This window comes from Rhamphochromis sp. 'chilingali' (assembly GCF_963969265.1).
Source record: "Rhamphochromis sp. 'chilingali' genome assembly, chromosome: 9".
NCBI classification, from domain to species: domain Eukaryota; kingdom Metazoa; phylum Chordata; class Actinopteri; order Cichliformes; family Cichlidae; genus Rhamphochromis; species Rhamphochromis sp. 'chilingali'.
In genome coordinates, this window is record NC_137936.1 from 15,737,852 (window position 1) to 15,759,780 (window position 21,929).

At 40.3% G+C, this 21,929-nt stretch overlaps 2 protein-coding genes across 2 annotated transcripts; one reads left to right on the forward strand and one right to left on the reverse strand.

The window, feature by feature from the left end:
- Nucleotides 1–183: 183 nt before the first annotated feature.
- On the reverse strand, nt 184–13,036 carry LOC308403192 (matrix remodeling-associated protein 8-like). The gene is made up of 12 exons (XM_080892458.1): nt 12,792–13,036; nt 12,206–12,232; nt 11,819–12,121; nt 10,965–11,066; nt 10,740–10,873; nt 8,392–8,571; nt 5,509–5,650; nt 3,123–3,281; nt 3,004–3,028; nt 2,839–2,924; nt 2,680–2,751; nt 184–2,598 (listed from the first exon to the last, which is right to left on the reverse strand). Exons 1-12 carry the CDS (start codon nt 12,841–12,843, stop codon nt 2,576–2,578), a joined length of 1,305 nt encoding a protein of 434 aa, XP_080748584.1. The 5' UTR covers nt 12,844–13,036; the 3' UTR covers nt 184–2,575.
- Nucleotides 13,037–14,085: 1,049 nt separating this feature from the next.
- Nucleotides 14,086–21,839, forward strand: psma5 (proteasome 20S subunit alpha 5). Its single transcript, XM_080892466.1, has 10 exons — nt 14,086–14,160; nt 14,474–14,524; nt 14,918–14,984; nt 15,088–15,214; nt 16,380–16,447; nt 16,533–16,640; nt 16,740–16,798; nt 16,896–16,998; nt 21,432–21,518; nt 21,670–21,839. Exons 2-10 carry the CDS (start codon nt 14,496–14,498, stop codon nt 21,745–21,747), a joined length of 726 nt encoding a protein of 241 aa, XP_080748592.1. The 5' UTR covers nt 14,086–14,160; nt 14,474–14,495; the 3' UTR covers nt 21,748–21,839.
- Nucleotides 21,840–21,929: the final 90 nt, after the last annotated feature.

A 21,929-nucleotide genomic window follows, 5' to 3' on the forward strand; every position in this document is an offset into this window, starting at 1 on the left:
TCCTCCTAAATTTCATGTTTGAATTTTTAAAGTTGAATTTGATATTTTGTCATTTGAGGAGACTCCTGGGCAGAGCAGGAAATGCTGGAGAGATCATATCTGCTGGCTTAGAAATGAAACTACACAGCAACACACAGTCTGTCTTTTGTTTTTCATTTTTACTGGATTAGCAGTACAGTACAACACAACAATAGGTAGTTAAATTAGTATCAAGCATGGCTAACTGAGAAAAGCAAAAGCCACAGCAGATGTAACAGCAATCTTTTTTTCTTTAAGAGTGGAGTGTTATTCACACAGAGTACTCCAAGTAGGATGGTGTCCTCCTTTATGTCTTAGACACTGTAATGCTGGGATTTTACTTTGTAGTAGTTAATGCAGACTAAGCTAGGGGGCGCACAACACACGAGAGAAATCAAGTTGATGCCGTCAAATACAAATACAGCAAGCAACATCAGAATATTACAATAATAATAATAATAATAAAACCGGGGTACAAGGTCTGCTCAGACAAGTGAAAGCAGAAACCCAGGAGTTTTTAAATGGCTAAGAACTTCTGCTCTCTAACTTCCTTTTCCACAATGGGCACTACTTGTGGGATGAACGAAGATGAAGCCCAAAAATAGAAAGTGAGGTAAACATCTATTCTCACACAGAGTGGAAACAATAAAATTTCACCTTCCAGATTTTTTTGTGGTTTTAACTGTAATAAAAACGCCTGCCTGTAAGTACCAGGAGCCACTTGGCTGAATGCAATATTTTGATTTCACACAGTAACAGCAGCAGTGACAGCAGAGAATTTACAACAGCGTTGTTTAACCAGCTGGTTTGTATTTTGATTTAACTGCGTTGTTTGAAGTTGTGTGAGACGGTTGCTATACTGGTTATAACATGACTAAATCCAACAAAGGGTAAGAGAAACTGCTGTGAAACACGCCTCCTACATTCACAGAGGAAAAAAGAAGCAGGGTGATGCCCACTAAGCAAGTGTACAATAAAAAATATCTGCATCAGAGCGTGGATACAAAACAGAACGTTTCACATATTCTGCTTGGTGGTGAGTGAGCATACAGTTAGTCAGCAGCTACTGGACGCAGTGCAGAGTTATGGTAACACTTCAGTGGCGCTTATGGGAGGAAAAGAAAAAGAGCAAAATCAGCATAAAAACTTTCTAACTAAAGGAATAATGATTCAGGCTGGAACTTTATCTTAACCAACTCAGAAGTGAGTCAGTTCTGTGCGATCTGTGCACACATTTCTCCTTCCTTTCGCAGCCAGGTCAATCTTAGTGCAGTGAAAAAGAATTTTCCCTCTTCCTCATTTCTTAGGATTTTTTTGCATATTTGTCACAGCTATATGTTTCAGATCATCAAACAAAGATAACCTGAATTTTTAAATGATGATTTTATTTATTAAGGGGAAAAAAGTGATCCAAACCAAGCCGGCCCTGTGTGAAAAAGTATTCACCCTCATTGTGGCACAACCAGTTATTAGGCAATCAAGTTTCACAATCAAGTGGTTGTGATCATTGTCGATGAGTCTTTGACACCAGTGTGGAGGAATTTTGGCCCACGCATCTCAATCCGATTCAAGTCCCGACTTTGACTAGGCCACTCCAAAACACTTTTTTAAACATTTCAGAGGTGGCCTTGCTAGTGTGTTTTGGACCATTGTCCTGTTGCGAAAACACGAACTGACGATCAGACGGGATTTTTAGGTAGAGAGCAGAATTAATGGTTCCATCGATTAGCCAACACTGCCACCACCATGTTCTCTTTATGAAATGCTGTTTTAGATTTACACAACATGTAACGGGACTGAAACCTTCCAAAAAGTTCAGCCTTTGTCCACAGAATATTTTCCAAATGTGAGATGAGATTTTTGTTGTGTTCAGTCAGCTGTGGTTTTCTCCTTGGAGCTCTCCCATGGATGCCATTTTTGCTCAGTCTTATTATTTTTTTCCCAACTGTTGAATCATGAACTCTGACCTTAACTAAGAAAAGTGAGGTCTGCAGCTCTTTAAATGTTGTTCTGGGTTCTTTTGTGAACTCCTGGAGTTGCCCTGAGTTGTCGATGCGCTCTTGGAGCAATTTTAGTGGGGCAGCCACTCCTAGTAAAGTTCAGCACTGGTCCAAGTCCATTATCCTCCGTTTGTGGATAATGGCTCTCACTCTGGCTCACTGGAATCCCAGAGCATTTTTGGATATTTCTTTTTTAAACCAATTAATAAATGAAATCACCATGTGAAAACTGGATTTTGTATTTACTCTGATTATCTTTGTCTAATAGTAAAATTTGTTTGATGATCTAAAACATGTAAGTGTGACAAATACACAAACAAACTAAGAAATGAGGAAGGGGGCGTATACTTTTTCACAGTCCTGTTTGTATCTAATATCTACAATTTGGCAACACAAAACCTCAGTGTTCTTTTTCTGAATGTCACAACACAGATTTTTGCAACACTGCGTTTCTCTCTGCGGCATCTCTCCTGACAGGACAGAAGACGGTATGGAGGTGTTTATCTTGGAGCGCAGCCTCTGGACCAGCCAGTGACTCCAGTTCCACTTCTTTTATTTCACTTAGAGAACTTCTGCATCTCTGCAAGAAAGAAAGATGGATTGAGTTTGAGGAAGAGAGTGTCAGGTGATTTATGATAGATGTTCGCATGTGTCTGTGTACCTTTGTCGAGATCAATGAATTTTGGCTGAGTTTTCACGTGGGCTTTTTCTTTCAGCAGGTTGTTCTTGTAGTCTAAACACAGAAAGACCACATCTAATCCCATCTGAGAGATGAACCAATATTTTTTTACACTCCACTCTTTTCTTTCTCTTAACTCACCGAATCTTCTTTCCTCCGGGCTGCACACATTCACCTCAGTAACGTCCATCTCAAACTCATCTGAGCAGCTCTGACTTCTGCTGGGCCTATCACAGTGAGGGGGACACACGTGGGTGAAGAAAGCGGTTATATGTGTGTGTGTCTGTGTGTATTGTCAGCACTCACCCCATATACGACTGAGGATACATTTCTGCAAACACAAGAACATTTAATGAGATTCAAAAGAAGGGGGAAAAAAAGCAGATTCTGAGTGATTTATCTGAAATCAGCCGTCAGCTTCACACCTTTGGTCGTGCGTCGTCGTACGATGACAACGATGATGAGGACAACAAATGCCAGGAGCAGGAAGGAGGTGAGGACGTAGCCCAGAGGCAGGAGAAAGTGGTGCCTTTGCTCAGGCAAGATGACGGTGATGACTCGCGGTGATTCAGCCTTAGCTGTCTCTGAGCAATAGAAGAGTGACAGCAGTCAGCATTTCTTTTTCATCTGTTCTTCATCTTTTCCCTCACAAACAAACCGGTGTGTCATTACGTGGTTTACAGATGTAGTAAACAAGACCGGAGCTTCCATTTGAACAGACATTACTCCTGTCGTGAGTGTCACATTGTTTTTTGTTTTGGACAGTGTACCGGCTAAAGACTTGGAGGGAAAAGAAAAAAAAAACCCCCCACAGATTTCTGCTGAGACTCATCTTGTTGTTAGTATTTTGTGTTTACACCATAAAGACACGCTCTCCTTGCTGGTACATCCAGTGGCATGGCTCACATGAGACGACCTTTTTTTTTTTATCCTACACATGTTGTACTAGATTTCCTGCTGTACGACATGCAAAACACGTTATGGAAGTGAGAAATAATTAGTCGTCTTTTTTCTATCTCAGCACGGTTCTGCTGAGTATTCACAAAGAGAGGATCAAGGCGAGTCTGGTTTCATTTAGCTTCATAAGGAAAAAAAAAAAAAAAAAGAGTTAAAAAAGTGCAAGGCAGGAGGCAGCTGCGGACCTCAGACTCAACATATTAAAGCCAAAATGAGATCCAGACTGTCATGCTCTGATTTACTTTTCCTGGCAGTAAAACACAGAAAAGCGACAAGCGCGAGAGAAGTGAAGGAAGCAGTGAGAGCCGAGGGAGAGGAAGGAGACGATGAGATGTTTCTCCAGAGGTATGCCTCACAGAATAAAGCTAGAAAAGATTTCTAGCAGACATCCCAAACACAGCACATGGCCACAAAAAAGAAAACATAAAAACAAAACACATCGACGTTATAAATCCTCTGATTGTTTTATAAAGACTTTTTTCCTCCCCTGACATGAGAACATGTGTGTTTTTATTCAAACTGGCCGCAATGACGGTGCTAAAACTCCACGGATAAATAACTCTAATGGGAGGGAGGGAGGGAAAGGGTGACCTACATCTCATCGACCCCATTTCATCAACAAATTCCTCGCTCCCTTCTTGTTCTTCTTTCCTCTCTTTCTCCCTCTGTCTACCTTTCAGTTTGACTTTCGTCTTGTGTGACCAGCTGTTTTGCAGATGAGGCACGCTTCCTGTTCTTGTCCAAAAGCTGCAGAAAATGGCTCCTTTCTTTATATGTGAAGGGAAAAAGTCAGGCGAGCTCATCAAAGCAGAAAAATAAGAAGGACCCAGCAGAAGGCAAACAAAAGTGGGGTAATGAGTGAGACAAATTCTTGCTGAATGCGTGGAGAGAGCCAAAGTCAACACGGCAGCAGACAGACGAAACGAGAGAGATAGGAAGACATAATACTGCAGTAGACTACTGTAATGTCTGAGAGTGCAGAGGAGCAGGCAACAAAACAGATAAACCAGCACCATTCCCGTGGATAAAATCCTACTTTATTATTACAGCTCTGGGAGCGAAGGATTAATTGAGTGGGCAGATCTGGACTTCAGTCCTGTGACTGTATGCAAGAGATTCCACTGAAATGAGATCGGTCTTCTTGGCATGAACTTTAGGCACACACACATATTTACACACACAGATGGACTCAGCCATTTCTAAAGCCGTCTCAATGATTTTCCCACATTGATACATGTGCAATTAGCAACTTTGCTTCAGTTACCTTCTGGAAAAACAAACCCATGCACCAGAAACTCTCTCATTATCGAAGAATTTGAGGTAGGCTGCTGGCAAGCCATCGTGCCAAACACCCCTCCTCCTCCTCTCCACTGTGTCTTTTCTCTTTTACTGATGTCCACCCAACGAAAGAACTTTTCAGACCAGGCAAAGAGTTGAGAAATTTGTGTGGACAGAGCAATCCCTACAAACCTTAAATGTGCAACTACACACATACGTGAAATTTAGACAAACGTGAAAAGTGGCGAGGGTGAGGCTTAGAGGGTTTTGGCGGAGGTTAAAAGGCCTGGCATCAAAGAAGCTGACAGTGCAAGAAATAAGAGGGTCTCTTCACCCACACCCTTTCTTTTTTTTCTTCCTCTGCTGCTACTTCTTTTGTAGAGTGTGAGTCAGTGAATGAGGACAAAACAAGACGGGATGAGTGAAGGAAAGAGCAGATGTGTATGTTTCCCCTTCTCCTAATCGTACACATGATAGTTCAAATCCACCAGGTCATAAAACATTTTCTCTGCTAAGATACTCATGCTGACAAGAGCAGGAAGAAAGAGACTGTGTGTTTGTGTTTTTGTGAGTTACCCTTGTCTTCGCTGGGCAGTGATTTAGCCGGCATTGTTGGCTTAACCAGCGAAGGCTCCACTGTGACCTGAAATACTCTTCTCTCGTGGAGACCGCAGTAATGATGGTGGAGGTGGCAGGAATACAGCCCCTGGTCTGCTGGCTGTCAGAACACAAATACACATTAAACTATATGTATATAAAGTCAAAACCCTAAAATGGGTTGTTGTTAGCAGACAGACAAATGGAAGAAAATATCAAAGAAGAGTGAAAAATAGGACCGAGATTGTACAAAGGGCATCAGTACAAACTCTATTAATATTAACAATATGAACTATACAAATATAATGAATTAATAGAAATTAAATCCAAGTTTATTAAAAGATTGAATTCTCTTTAAAGATTTTTTTCACATCAATATTTTATTTTCACTGTGTAATGAATCGTGGCTAGAAAATAAGCCCGTAATCAAATGTTGCTAGATTGTTTTATATCAGCCACCCCACCTAAGCCCATCCCAGTGGCTGATCTGATCTAAAAAAAAGATTTTGGTCTTAGATTGTGAGATTAAATGTGTTTTATCCATCCTCTGTACTCAACAAGGGATCGATACAGGCTCAAAAATGCTGGAAAAAAATATTACATGACTTACAAGCTGCAAATCTTCAATCTGGCAGTAAAATTTTGCGTCGCATCATTAACACTAGTAAAATTACAGTAGAAAAGAAATCAGCTGGTTCTGAGAAGATTAGATAGGAGGTCCTCACTCATTTTTCATGGAATGACCCAAGACTTTCTTGAATAAGAGTAAAGCTCTGTGATTATACAGTACTGTGCAAAAGTCTTAAGCAATTCCTCATTTCTTCATATTTTGCTAGGAAAATGTGAAATAGGTCCATAGGTTATTATAAATGGAGATAGAGTATATTAGGAGCGATCGTGGCTCAAGAGTGGGGAGTTCGCCTTGTTGCCGGTTCGAGCCCCGGCTTGGACAGTCTCGGTCTTGTGTCCTTGGGCAAGACACTTCGCCCGTTGCCTACTAATGGTGGCCAGAGGGCCCGGTGGCCTTTGTCAGTGTGCCCCAGGGAGGCTGTGGCTACAATGTAGCTTGCCATCACCAGTGTGTGAATGTCTGGGTGGATGACTGGTTGTGTAAAGTGCTTTGGGGTCCTTAGGGACTAGTAAAGCGCTATACAAATACAGGCCATTTACCATAAGACAAAAACAGTTTGTACATAATAATAATAAGCTTGAAAGTCAATATTTAGTATGACCACTATTATTCTTCAACACAGCCTGAACTCTCTAAAGAAAGCTTTTTTTCGGGTCATTTTTTAAAGTAGTTCTCAGGAATAGCTCTCCAGAATTTTGTTCTATTCTCGGCCACAATGATCCAACACTGCTTCAATAATGTTGAGGTCTGGGCCATGACTGATAGTGTTGCATTGGGCGTTTTTCTATCCAGGTATGTTTTTACTGCATTGTCAGTGTGTTTAGAATAATGTCATGCTTTCCAGATGTATTGCATCATGGATCCGTCCAATAACATCTGTGGGTCTTTGACAAGATTCCCAACACCACTGGCTGAAATGCAGCAGGAAACCATGACAGAGGCTGTACCATGTTTTACAGATAGCTCTAGATACTCACTGTTGTGCCCCTCTCCTAACCCTGTTCTTTTATAATTTGGCATACCTTAGCCTTTTCTCCCTGCGCCACCTCCTTAAAAATTGTTTCCTGACACAAATTTGGCCATGAATTAAAAGCGTTACTTGACAATGATCATGATGGTCATTACATCAGATCCAAAGTGCAATCGAAACACTGGGGTAGTCAGCTAAGGATCTTTGGGCTTTATAATGGTGAGAATAACAGCTGAACAATGCTACTAACTACAAATCACCAGAAAGGGAAAAAAATGTATGACAAAATCATAAATTATTATCAATTCCTTGGGTCCTACATGTGCAAGACTAAAAAAAACAATATTGCTCAATAGACTAACAGGCAAACCTGTTTACTTTCACCACAGAGTTGAACAGCAGAATTTAGCAACATCTGGGATTTGTCAAAAATACATTTGTGCAAGAGTCAGAAGTGAATTGTTGATACAGATTTTTTCAAACACCCCCTCAGTTCATGCTCTGTATGAAACAAGCTGTTTTAGCTCCTTTAAGGGCACTCTGTGAATTCAAGAAAATCCGAAATAAATTTAAACTGTGCATCAAAATCTTATTTTTTTTAAAGTTATTGAAGATTTTACATGTTGTACAGTCATTAAACGCTGGAAACACAGGACAGTTTAAAGAAAGCATTAAAAGCATTCATGAGTGCATGTAAATGCCTGACCACAGCTGTATGTAAGACAGAGAAAAGAAAAAAATTAGGCCCATGTTAAACACATCTGTTTTCATGCATCAGAGAAGTTGTGCCATTACACACAACTGATATCTGAGAAAAAAAATTGTGTTAATTTTGAAAACATCTGCCTATGGTTTTTTGTAGCTGACCAGAAAACGGCTCCCTAAAGTTTCCCGAGCCTGTATATAAATGAAATGTTATGATTTATGAGATCTGCTTGCTATTATAACAAATGGCAATAACTGTTGCTGTTGGGTTTTTTTAAAACTGCATTGGTTGCCCAACATATTGTGGTTTAAAACCTCATTTTTCCCAATGGAGCAATAAAGTTTGACTTGAAAAGAGATGCATTACTAATGAGAGTTTCATCTGTTCTGGAAACACTGTTTACATGTATACACACAAATACACGCTTTTGCAGACGCTTTTATGCCAAGAGCATTGGACCACAGATTTGTTAAAGCACAGATGAACCTCATGAGAAGTGAGCCTATACCACTTTTGTTTAAGTAGCTCTCTTTTAAAAAGCTCACACATACGCACCTGCAGATCAGATATGGTGAGTGAGAAGTCTCCTTCGGAGAAGGCGTGATTGCTGATATTCATCTTCCTCTGAAGGAACAGAGGTCCATAGCTCCGCTGCTCCCCAGAGGCGTACAGGTCCACAAGCCGGTCAGCTCGGTCATGGGAAATTCCTGGAGCCTGACGGTCCCAGTGAACCACCTAAAGAGCCAGATATATCAGTTAATGTACAATTGTAGTCAAACATTTACACATGTTAATTATGAGCATGAATGCAATCATAATTTTGGACTTTTAATGATTTCTTTTCCAGGGTGGAATGATTGTACAGCATACATCTTTAATGATTAAAACAAAAAACAAAACAACAAGAACAGGGTGCACAAGTTCTGAATTTATTTAGGATTTTCTCAAATCCTCGAGTCAACACACACTTAATTCAATCTTTTAATAAGTAGTGCTGAAAGTTCTACAATGTCTTTTAACAATGCCAAGGCCTATTAACCCCTTGTTTAACTTTTTGTTTGTGATCATGATTGATGACAACTGATAGTTTATCTTTGGCAACATAAAAAGGATTTGTTTGGCAGCATCCATTGGACTGACCAATACTCAGAACAACAGGAAACTCCAAGGAACTCAGTGAAAATCTAACAAGGAGAACTGTAGATTCACACAAGTAAGGTCTCTTGGAGCCATTTCTAAAACAACTGCTTAATCCAAAATCATCACTTAAAACAACTTTATGTATGTACAAGTTATTTGGATGCATTATTAATTTGCCAAGATGTGGGCAAAGACCCAAACTGTCTTGGCAAAGGCAATTTGGGTCAGTTTGGGCAAAGACAGTTTCTGTCACGGGCTGCGACGGCAGACCGTGGAGTTGTAGAGAAAGTAGGGCCCAAACGCGAGACTCAAGTGAAGGACAGTGGATTTATTTATGGCGAGTGGACAGAAACGACAACTATATACAATTCAAGCACTGTGACTCCTGTGGCGATTCCTCCAAGAATCCCACACAGTGCACGTGTCCATAGCAGTGAAAAGGTGACAACTCCAAAAACCCGATTCCACTCTGTGATTTCCCCTCGTGACGACGTTCCTGACTCCCGACTCCTGGTGACACAAAAACACACACAGCTCAGCAGGCAGCCTTTAGTAGCGAAGCCGATCACAACACACTAATCTACGGAGGTACTTAACAGGTTCGACTTAGTATGATCCCGCGCCGACTGGGGCTCCGCCACCTTCTTAAATAAGGCGCCCCTCATGAAGCCATCAGCTGCAGCTGGTGAGGGCTAATGGGCGGCAGGTGCGGCAGTCCCCAGTGCGGGAACACTTCCGGGTCGCAGTCCCCTCAGCGACCCCAAAACATCCGGGAGCACCCAGGGAGAAAGGACAAAAAGGGAGAGAAAACCACCATAACATATGGAAAAACATATACAAGAAATACATGAGCTCTGGGTCATCAGACCCAGACCATGACAGTTTCCCTCTGATGAGAGGAAATTGGTGAGGATGTTCTGGAACAACCCAGGAATCACCAAGCATCAAGCCTGACATTAACTGGAAACTGCTGGAAGACCAGCATCACTGTCCATGGTGAAGTGAATTTTAAATCACCATGTACAGAGAGGGTGCCGACCAAGAAGGAAGCTCCTGCTCCAAAATAAACTCTTTTTTTTGCAGCTGTCCATATGGACCAGTCAAATGCCTTCTGGAGAAAAATAAGACGGTCAGATGAGACAAACATTAAACTCTTTGGATATAATGAGAAGCGGGATGGTTGAAGAGTTAAAGGTAAGGCTTTCAAACCTAAGAACATTGTACCAACTGTCAAGCACGGTGGTGACCATCATGCTCTGGGGCTGTGTTGCTGCTAGTGGTACCGGTACATTGTACAAAGTAGATGGAATAAGAAAGAAGGAGGATTGCCTCCAAATTCTTCAAATTCACCTCAAATCATCAGCTAAATGGTTGAAACTTGGACACAGTTCGGTGTTTCAACAGGAAAATGATCCCAAACACGTCAAAACTGGTTTTGGAATAAATAAAGTAGATTAACATTAAGCAACTGGAATGGCCTTCCCAAATTCCCGAACTCACCTCATTGAAATTTGAGGACTATGCTTAAAAGATATCTCAATCAACCAATTAAATAACCTCTACCATTTCTGCCAAAAAGAGTGATTTGCACTCAGTTCTTGTCATTAAAGTCATTAAACATGTATGCTGTACAATTGTTACACCCTGGAAAAACAGTTCAAAGAAATAATCCAAAGCAGATTAACCAGGACATGTACATGTCAATTGTAATGTTAAAAACAAATGTTAGCTCTTGATCTGTCTCGGGAAACAAGTAGAAACACCTGCTGATCCTCCTCCTGGTCGCTCCAGTCTGTCCACACACTACGTCGGTTGGTGCACGGCAGCACTGCAGTGCTCCCAAGCAGCACCACGAACACGGCATTATGCCCATTCCAGTATCGCTGTTCTTTACGGCCTTTGTGGCAAAAACAAGTCAAAGGGGTTTGTGGATTAATACTAATGTACTTCAGCTCACGTGCTGATAGCTGATAGAGTGTGATACATACGTGATTTAGTGACATTGAGCTGGACTCTGACTGTCTCGTAAAAGTTGCAGTAGAGATGGTGGAGGTTGCAGGAGTACAGACCTCGGTCATTCATCGTCACATCTGTCATCACATGTAGAAGTACAGCAAATCAAGCATGGCCACTTAGGAAACAGAAGTGCAAACTTCATATTAAAGCAAACCTTTTTCCAAAACCTTTTAGATTTAATGGCATTTTTTTTCATTATCAAGTAATGTAGTTTATAGAGGCTTCATATTTATTCCTTTGTGTGGCATTTAGGTATCTGTGAAACCTTTGTTGACTCTGTGTTTGAGATTTGGTGTTGGATGGTAATCTATGTAAACTGGGCATTTTAGTTTTTGGTAATGGGGTGGCAATGGGGACCAGTTGCGCACTGACGGGAAATCAGAGACAAATACCGAACTAAATCACTTGAAAAATTTCCACACAGAGCTTTAATGATTTTAATCATAGCCAGACCGACTGCCTCTATTAGAAGACATGGTTGCCCTGTAACAGTATAGTGGTCACACTGATGCAATTTAGCCATACCTCTGCATGGAAGAGAGGTGATAAGGGGATGATATCTGATTGTGAGGGGAGTGTGTCAGGATGCATTTGGCTTTCTACCCTAACAAATATCTAGATGGTCTTTGATTTTAACTGCATTTCAGTGGCAATGATTCACCTTTCTTTTAAAATATTTGTCTACATACTTAATATGTGATCTGAAATATTTGTTATAAGAACATAACAAGCAAAGCCACAGTGAGACACACCAACAAAGTAATGTTGGCCAGTTACAGTTACACATGAAAGACAAAAACAGAATGTGTCTGTATGTGTGTGTGACCTTTGATAACCAGGGAGAAGTTTCCATCTTTGAAGGCTGTCGGGTTGAGACCAACCCTGCCCAGGTTGTAGGAGTTGTACATCCTTTGTTCTCCTGCTGAGAACATGTCCACTACCCTTTCCATGGCGTAGTCCGGATAAGCCCGGTACATATCCCAGTGGATCACCCTCTGCCTGTCTCTCACCCTGTCCCTGGTCCACACCATCCGGCTGCTCACACACTGCAGCACCAGCTTTGAACCAGCGCGGGAGCTCACATTATAACCTGCCACAACCACGCTGCTGCTCTCAGCCTGACATGACACTGACAAAGGACAGACAGGGTGTAACATTTTTAGTACTCATGGACACATAGATCACATGTGCACACACACAAGGAGAAACCTACCTGCAGTGAAGAAGCAGGCCACAGGGACTGAAAAAACAAAACAAAAAACAGTAGAAATAAGCAAAAGGGTTAATCACTTAAACAGATATTCAGACCAAATCTGTAGGTCCCTGCATCTGAAAATGCATGTATGTGTGTGCATGTGTGTGTGTAGGCAATTTACTGCCGGTGTAAACTAATATATATTGCTATCTGGAAACCCTTTTGGGCTTTGTTTTTGTACTGTGCAGTTAGGCCTGATTGAAATTAACCCTCCCTCAGTGTTTCTCATCTCCGAAGAATGTATCTGCGCTGTAAGTGTGGACGGAAGTCTGGTTTTAAAATCAGCCCAGAAAGGTCAAATACATCAATCTACCTTAACGACACTAGAAACAAACAAACAAATCTTTAACAAATCTTTCAAACGTTCTTTCACCTCAGAACAAAAGGAAAAACGAGGAAAAGTTACTTAGTAAAATATATTTTTAATTTCTTTAGAGTGTTCTCCACTGCTGAGTCCAACTTCTAAAATACTTTAACTCACGAATGCAAAGTCTATCCACGCTTGCAACAAAAGCAAAACAGTGCTTCACTCCAGCCTACTTACTGTGGATCAAGAGGAGAGTCTGAAAAATGATGTCGTCCCTCTTGGTTTTCATCTTTTCAGTTTTAAGCCGATAAGTCAGTGTTCTGCACCTGGCAGTCCGCCCTGAGCATGAGAAAATATGTCCAGCCTGTCTGTTCGCAACAGCAACCCGTCAAGGTTAGTCACATTTCAGAGTTTGGAGAGACCTTCGCTGCCACAGCATTAAGTTAGAGCTTCACCACAGAACCAAAACAGAACCGAGCGGAACTGAAATCAGCCGGGAAATGAAACCCGACACCGCCAAGTAAACCTCCTCTCACAAAACCCCCGACTAATTAGCCTACAATAAAAAATCTCAAGAGAGACTTTTGTTTTTACACTTACATTCTCTTACTTTTCCACTAAGTTGTGTTAATAGCTGTACATCATTACTTTTGCAGTGGTGACATATTGGTATTCGTATTAGAGCACATTTCAAAAGCCACACTATTTTTCCAGTAGCACTCAGCATAGTAAGCCAAACAATCATTTCCAAGAGCATAGCAGATAACTTAACGACGACTAATCTCGATAGGCGCAAAATATTTTATATTTTGGGGTATTTAACCTGATGAAGAAATCAGACAAATCAACAGGTCATCGTCTCTTCTAATTCAGCTCAATAACGACACCCAGCGGTTGGTTCCGCTCTCAAGTGACCACAATAATTTAATAAATTATACTGTGTTTTGGAGCCCATTGTGCCATTTTGTCACTACGAAGGCCAAGTTCGACATTCACGTGAAAGACATTAAAATCCCATCGTCACAAAAGAGGCGTTCCCATACCGGGAGTCGAACCCGGGCCGCCTGGGTGAAAACCAGGAATCCTAACCGCTAGACCATATGGGACACTGTACTTACCAATCGTGTAATGTTGCATAATACATGTACGCAAACGCATGGCACCCAACGATCATTACCTTTGTCTGTTTTTGTTAAGTTGTATTCTTGTTATTCTGATTTGCACGAATTGGAACAATTATTTGTCTTCAGTAAATTTCATTAACAATTTGTCTTCAGACAAAAAGAAAAATTATGATTGTAGGAAACAACATCGTGTTTTCAGGCAACATTACCCAGCTTTATTTTTCCTAATTTTTCACAAATACCAGTATTATAATGTGCTTTCTTGTTTTTGAATTTTACAAGTAAAAACACATAATAACAACCACAAAATCAAAAGCGTTTAAATTCAGAGTACATAAATAAAGTTAATTTAATGAAGTATATTTTGACTTGGAGACGCGGAACGTTAGTTAGGGAATTGCTAACAACCGGCGCGTTTGGATGTAACACACCAAACGCTTCCTCTGAAACAAGCGAACTCATTGAAGGGTTTTTGGCTGAAGGTAAACGAGCCGAGCAAGTGAAGTTATTTTGAATAATACTGGGAAATTGTACACATATATTTCCCCGGACATTGTTAAACTGATGGAATTTTGATGTTTGATGTATATTTGTGTCTAATATGCAGTTAATTGTGTAATTGGTTGCGCTGTTAGCTAGCACGCCTGCTCGGTATCACCGCTAACTGCAGCTAGCAGATAACCCGGTGTCACAGCAAACTTGAAACCAAAAACTAGAATCAGCTCTCAATATTTGCTTTAACTTGTTGGTACTGTACATTAATCTTACGCAAATAACGCATCTATCTTTTTCTAGATCCTGCGTTTAACGTTAAAAGATGTTTTTGACCAGATCGGAATATGACAGGTAGGTGCAGCACAAACTGCTTTGTCATTTATTGAGCGCTTAACAGAGGGAAATGAACAAACGAACGAGAGCACACAGGTGTTTTATTGTCTACCCGAGAAAGAAAGCCCGGTTAAACGCCGAAAGAAAATATAGAAAATACTGATTTCGTTAAACCCTTATTGTAACAGTGTCTCTACAGCTTGTATCAGCTAGCAGCTAATAATCAATGTTAGGAAAAAGTTGGTTTGCTTTCACTTTCGGTATGCCATCCTTTTCAAGCTGAGCGTTTATTTACTTTACTGTTATGAGGTAATAGACGTGCAAATAATAATAGTGAAAAATAACGTTTACAGCTATCTTTAATATATTAATCGTTGTTAAAATTTCTAAACTTTAATTTCTGTTTTCCAGAGGTGTGAACACATTTTCTCCTGAGGGAAGATTGTTCCAGGTTGAATATGCCATAGAGGCAATAAAAGTGAGTACTTCACAGGAATCTTTAACTATTTCTGCGCGGTTATTAAACAAAGTGATTATATTCGAGCTCATCTATTTTCTTTGGCCTGGCTTTGCTCTTCTAGTTGGGCTCCACAGCCATCGGTATCCAGACTTCAGAAGGGGTATGTCTGGCTGTGGAGAAGAGGATCACCTCTCCCCTGATGGAGCCCAACAGCATTGAGAAGATCGTGGAGATTGATAGTCACATTGGTAAGTGGAAATGGACCATGACAAAGGATTAAGGCTTTTGTTGACATAATATTACTGGCTGTTTTTTGTAATGAGAAAAGATATCCAGTCAGCTAAACCAGTTAATTGATTCTTTGATTAAAATTGGACTTGAAATGCATGTTATTGTTTTTGTTTTTTTTACACAGAAATCCAGTGCAATATTGTTAAAGAAAAAGAAAAGCAAAAATATTTATTATTTTCTTTTTAGCCCAGAAAATATTATTATTAATTGAATGTACACTTCAATTTCCAAAAACTTTTATTCCCTTACAAAAAAGAGAAATGTGGACAAAAGCAACTGAAACCGTCTAGATCAATAGATTGAAACAACCTAAAGAGTCATTCCATGTGAATTCATTAAATCTTAAAAAAGATTCCAGCCAGACCCTCTCTGATTTACTTCAGAGCACTGATTTTAAATATTTTTGCAATTAAATCAGAGCCATTTAAACCAAGCATTGCTTAAACCAAATATTATTAGATTTAGTTTTTTGGCTGATATAGTTTGTGTGACAATATAGACCAAATTAAAGCTGTTAATGAAATTATTTTTGAAAGCATCATCTCTTTATTATTTGGTCCCTTTGCAAGACTGTAAAGCAGAAAATAGATAAATAAACATTTTAAGTAAACAAAGTGCCATTAATAGTACTTTAAACCAGAGAATATCACTGGGCTACTCCATGTAAAGATTGGTGAAAATATCTTAAAGTTCTCTTTTCTTTTTTTTCCCCCAAATATTTTGTGATTGTCAGTGTGTCGTTTTTTTTGTTTTGTTTTGGGGTTTTTTTTTTTTGCAGCCCTCTGTTTAAGGGAGAGTATTCATCTTTTTAAAAAAAACACCTCGAGAAATGATTCTCTTTCCTTTGCTTCAGCAAAAACTCTTTGGTATAAGTGGCTTAAATTAGTCAGAACACTGTCTCGCAAAGCTAAGCAAATCAAGTCCTCAACTTTAATTTTCACACTGTTGTTGTAGCTGTTTCAGACAAATTTTAATCATCCACATTCTTGCACAGTAAAGCTTTCCTTCGGATTACACGAAATTTCATCTCGTTTGTCTCACTTTGATGGTGAAGAGTCTTGCTTTAGGCCACAGCTTGTGAAAGATAAATGCAATTTAGTTTTCTTTCTTTTCACGTCTTAGGCTGTGCCATGAGCGGCTTGATAGCTGATGCCAAGACTCTTATCGACAAAGCAAGAGTGGAAACACAGGTATGATTTCAGAGCACAGCGCTGTATAAGGCATATTTAGAGTGCTGTGTTTATCTGCGGTTAACCTGTATGTGCTCTGTTTCAGAACCACTGGTTCACTTACAATGAGACGATGACAGTGGAGAGTGTGACTCAGGCTGTGTCCAACCTGGCGCTGCAGTTTGGTGAGGAAGATGCAGACCCTGGTGCCATGGTGAGTCACTCAGCCAGTGTTTGTGTTTTAATTTTGAGATGCAGACCTAAAAAGTTTGATGTTTAACTTCTATTTGTGTCTTTGCTTTGTTTTAAACAGAGTCGACCTTTTGGTGTAGCGCTTCTGTTTGGGGGAGTTGATGAAAAAGGACCTCAGCTGTATGTCAAGATAATTGTTTATTATTTTAAAATTTAAGGGATATTTGCTTGCTTTGCTTAAACACATGTATCGTTTTTTTTTGTGTGTGTAATACAGGTATCACATGGACCCATCAGGAACTTTTGTGCAGTGTGATGCTCGGGCCATCGGTTCTGCATCTGAGGGAGCACAGAGCTCTCTGCAAGAGGTCTACCACAAGGTAATAACAGCCATGATACCATAGCATTGTACCAACCATATGCCTGCATTACACGCTGTGTAATTCACTCATGTTATCCAGTTAAGTACGGTACTCCTGTGTTTTCTTCACACTCCCATGTCATGCTGGAACACAGCCTGCTTCAGCGGTCAGATTGAGTCCACTTAGCTGGTACAAGACAAGTTACAGCTGATGAGGATATTTCAATATCAGTGTCTCAACTTCCATCACTCTGTTGCTACAAACATACAAATAGTTTTCTTGGACATTTGTCCAAGATGGGAAACCAGAAGTTCTTAAAAAAAAAAAAAAAACAACACACTCTTAAGCTACTTTGGCCACAGCACCCAAGAAATGTAGAAAAAAAACCTGTCTCAGCTTCCCAAAGCTTCAGCTGAAATATTTAAAACAAAATTTCTGGAGATGCCACATCTGTCTGTCTGCGCTCGTCCACTAAACAGTGATGCAGTTCCTGGTTTGTGGAATAACCATAAACTTGTGGCTGGGATGAATGATCGCTGTGCTGACTAATTTAGGTTTTGGTTAAGCGACGTTTAAGGAACATGAAATAAATCAGTCAGCACAGAGAAGTATTGAAAAATGTTGACAGACATATTTTAGACATTTATGTCTGGTATTAAATGGTCATAAATGGCGAGAACATACAATTTTTGTGTTTTATGTATACTACACTCACAGGCATTTATAATTTAATATATGGCTTAGCTGGCAAGGGACAATTTAAAATATGTCCCACGCCTTAAAGAGTTACAGGGAAGGTTTGACTCAGGTCATTTAACATTTTGAATATAGTAGGGCTGCCACGATTAGTCAACTAGTCAAGATTACGTCGACTATCAAAATTGTCGACGACTGATTTAATAGTCGACGCGTCGTTTGAAGCTTTGTAAGATCACAAAAGACGCAGGAATAAGTAGTAGGATTTAAGAGTGTAATAACGGAAACAGAAGATGGCAGCACTGCATGTACAAGGATGCCAGCTGCCGTTAAACCCCGAAGAAGAAGAAGTAGCTCTGTCCCAGAATTCATAGCACAGTTTCCAACAGTTTCCAACAATAGACCCTGTGCACAAGAAAATGCTAACTTCCTGGTTTGAGACCGGATGTGGGGTTGTACATTTCCGGTAGCTTTACTTTGCGGTCAATCGCTACTGCGAAGATATACTCCAAAATCATGTCCAAAACTCGAAAAGGGAAAGATCGCGTTAAGTTTATGACACAACAGTGGTGAGTGTTGGGAACACTCACCACTGTTGTGTCATAAAAAAAATCTAATGATCAAAAAAGCAAAAAATGAAAAATTGCTGAACGATTGCTGGTAACGGTTTCTATACATTAGTATTTACGAAGGGTATGTTGTGACTTACCTTTAAAATTACAGCGGTCCCTCGCTATAACGCGGTTCACCTTTCACCTCGCTGTTTCGCGGATTTTTTAGTGCAAGTTTGCATGCTTATTTTTATTTTTTTTTTACATCACATTGTGTCCTGATCGCTGCAGATGATCTCCTCCGTGACCTCTCTCCTGTACAGTATAGAATCGCTGCATCGATCGCTAGCAGTGTGACTCTGAAGTGCAGTACTGTATGTCCACGATGTCGACGAAACGTTTTGCACCGTCAAAAAATAAAATTAGCTACTTGATTTCACCTATCGCTGGTTATTTTTAGAACATAACACCCGCGATAAATGAGGGACAGCTGAGAAATATAACATTTGAATCCATTTTCTCTTTTGCCCTGAGACGTGGGGAAAAAATATCGACAAGTCGATGAACATCATTTACAGATATATTGGGTAAATGCCCAAGACATCTATAGAAATGTAAATCACCGCTTGATTCATTCATTTGCTTAACTTGTTTTGGACCGTAAACAAGGCGCGAATAGGACACCGGAAACAAAGCTCCCCACAGGAGTTTCCGCACTGGAAGTAGCATATGCTAACGTGCACGTAGTCTATGGCGACAGCTAGTTAGTTTTAATACTACTCTTATTATTCTTTCTGGGTCACAAAATTAAACGTTTAACATATTTTCAGGCGAGAATGTAACTGTATAAACCTCAAATATCTGCTCAGTTTTTCAAGACACCACATATTTTCAAAAGCGCTCCGACGTTTTCGGAGACGTCTGTTACCCACTAGCTCGATAGCTAGCCGGGGGCAAGGCTCACTAGAGCCCGTGAGAACACTGGACTCCCAGCAAATCGTTTTCAAACCCACCGCCGTCTTTTGCTACTCAGGTTAAACATGATATGTAAGTCACTTAGATAACTTAAAAATGTTATTGTTTGGCTTTTTTCAGTATTTTATTTGTTCCTGAGTAAATCAGCAGTGTTGGGAAGGTTACTTTTAAAATGTATTCCACTACAGATTACAGAATACATGCCCCAAAATGTATTTTGGGGCATGTTGTCTGGGTCAACTTTGCTAGCCAGAGACAGAGGCGTTGAAAGGCTGCTCCAACGGAACTTATCCGGTTGTTCAGTGATGACGCGACGAATCCTACTTCCGGGCCTAAAGTAGTCTGCGTTTAATATGGCTTTTGTGTTGTTAACATGTTTAATGTTATGTATTTTCTTCTATTTAATCTCAAAAAGCTTCTAAAACAGTCAGTGATCACTGTTGACCTCCCTCGGCTTTTACTACCGCTAATCATTTATTTAAGCTCAGTTTTTAAAACCTTAGGATGTAGCTACAGCCCAGCCCATGCAGCAGTATATGAATGACTAACCTCGTATTGTGGATGGATTATCTCTGTTGTTCTCCTGGCTGAAGTTTGGTCCTTTTACAGCATCCTGCCATGCGATTACATTTGTTCCTGACCACCGAGAACACTCACGTTAACTTTTATCAGTGGAAAAAAAAGTTATCTTGTTTATATTATGCTAACATAGCTGTGTCGCTAGCGGCCACGTAGCACATCATTATATACCAGCTAGCCAAACTTCAGTAACCCTACAAACGTCACTGCTGTTTAGTTTTCTGTCTTCATTTATGTTGGAAGTGATAACAGAGCTGTACTTTTTAATTTGTTTCCAAAACCCCGCAGTCAGGACATGCTATATTGTATTTAGATAGCAGGAAGTTAGCTCGCTAGCTTCTAACTTCTAACTCCGTTAAATGTCATAAATTCCGTTTTCATGAATTGTTACACCTGGTAGAGCAGAACGCTGATCATTTTATTAAAGATGAAAGACTTTAGACAGTTTTTCAACTCTCAGTAATGCCATAGTGATCGTTTGATATATGGACCTGCAGCGGAGTTTAGGTCCAGACACGGCTAGTGACGTCAGACTGAACAATCGGATTGTTTCGGAGGAAAACACGAACACGGCGTACAGTCGAGTCTTAATAGCTTACTTACAACTGGGCTCATCGGGCACTCTTCTTAGCTGCAGTGGTTATTATTATATTTACATGCTTCCAGCTCCCTTTTCTCCTCGATGACAGCTCCTTTTCTCCCTCCTCGCGCTCACAGACACATAACGCAGTCCATTCTCCCTGCAGCATGGACTACACTGCCCATGAGGCTACATTCTTTAGGGCTATGCAATAATTGGGGCTATGCCTGTAGCATTCTGCCTATTAGCTTAGCACAACAACAACAAAAAGGCGCCGCTCTCTCACCCAGGAAACACAGTCGCAGAGAGCGTGTCATCCTGTAACCATGGCAACCGTAACGCTGCCGCCTGGAACAACAGAACAGCTGTCAAACAAAACCCAAACAGTCCTGACCCGCAACAATATGAAACAGGAAAGTACCGCCGTGTAATCCATTTATTTCAACAAAGTAACTGTATTCTAAATGCCACCTTTTTAAACGGTAACTGTAACGGAATACAGTTGCTCATATTTTGTATTTTAAATACGTAACGGCGGTACATGTATGCCGTTACTTCCCAACACTGTAAATCGGTTTGGCTGAGATTAAAGTTATAGTTTTTACACAGCTGAATAAATGTCAAGCAGACAACTGATTATCAGAAGTGTGAGATGCTCGAGAATATACTCCGGTGTCCCGTTATATTTTAGATAGCAAGGAGTTTATTAAACTCTACCGAAACAATCTGCAAATTTCATTAAAATTTAATAAACTATCATCTTGTCTTTATTTTTAGTTAGCACATACCTTAAACACTTAAAGCTGTAAGCTAATGATAGTTATATAAGAGCAGATGCTGCTGGTGCAATAAGCTGGACGTTTTACGTCCAATGGATGCATGATCTGATTAGTCGACTAATCGCAAAAATAATCGGTGACTAGTCAACTATCAAAATAATCGTTTGTGGCAGCCCTAGAATATAGTCAGAATTTCTCCATGATGGACGGGTGTATGTTGTGAAAACTATGGACACGCAGATTTGAATAGTTTTGTCTTTTTGTCTTTCCCTGTCTCTGGAAATCTGACAGTCCATGACATTAAAAGAAGCCATCAAGTCATCTCTCACCATTCTGAAGCAGGTGATGGAGGAGAAACTCAACGCCACCAACATTGAGGTTTGTCCCACTCTGATACTTGATGCCAGAAGGTTGTATCTGTCCATTTCCAACCAAATCAGCTGTGTTATTTGGACTTAAGTTGCAAAGACCTGCTGTTGTCTAAATGGTTGTTTTTCACACATACTTTCTTAATCTGTCTCCTCTACAGCTGGCAACAGTAGAGCCTGGTAAGACCTTCCACATGTATTCCAAAGAGGAGCTGGAGGAGGTAATCAAGGACATCTAGAGCAGGAAAGACTTGGTCTCGGTTTCAGTTCTGGGCACGAGGGAAGAGGGTGTGAAGGCGCACCTGGGCCGAATGTCACAAAGCAGCCACAACTTTCTATCCGTACATTCTCATTATTTGCTGCATTCAAAATTGCAGTGCAGAAGCAGTTTCTATATACGATCCAATAATTTTTCTTTACA

Bases quoted from the DNA above. Each gene is read 5' to 3' on its own strand.
- LOC308403192 (XM_080892458.1), bottom strand. From the start codon at position 12,843: ATGAAAACCAAGAGGGACGACATCATTTTTCAGACTCTCCTCTTGATC. The intron at 3,029-3,122 runs GTGTGAAGCTGA...TTGTGTTTGCAG, and splicing joins ACGACGACGCACGACCAAAG to AAATGTATCCTCAGTCGTAT. The intron at 2,752-2,838 runs GTGAGTTAAGAG...TTCTGTGTTTAG, and splicing joins CCCGGAGGAAAGAAGATTCG to ACTACAAGAACAACCTGCTG.
- psma5 (XM_080892466.1), top strand. From the start codon at position 14,496: ATGTTTTTGACCAGATCGGAATATGACAG. The intron at 14,525-14,917 runs GTAGGTGCAGCA...TCTGTTTTCCAG, and splicing joins ACCAGATCGGAATATGACAG to AGGTGTGAACACATTTTCTC. The intron at 16,448-16,532 runs GTATGATTTCAG...GCTCTGTTTCAG, and splicing joins AAGCAAGAGTGGAAACACAG to AACCACTGGTTCACTTACAA.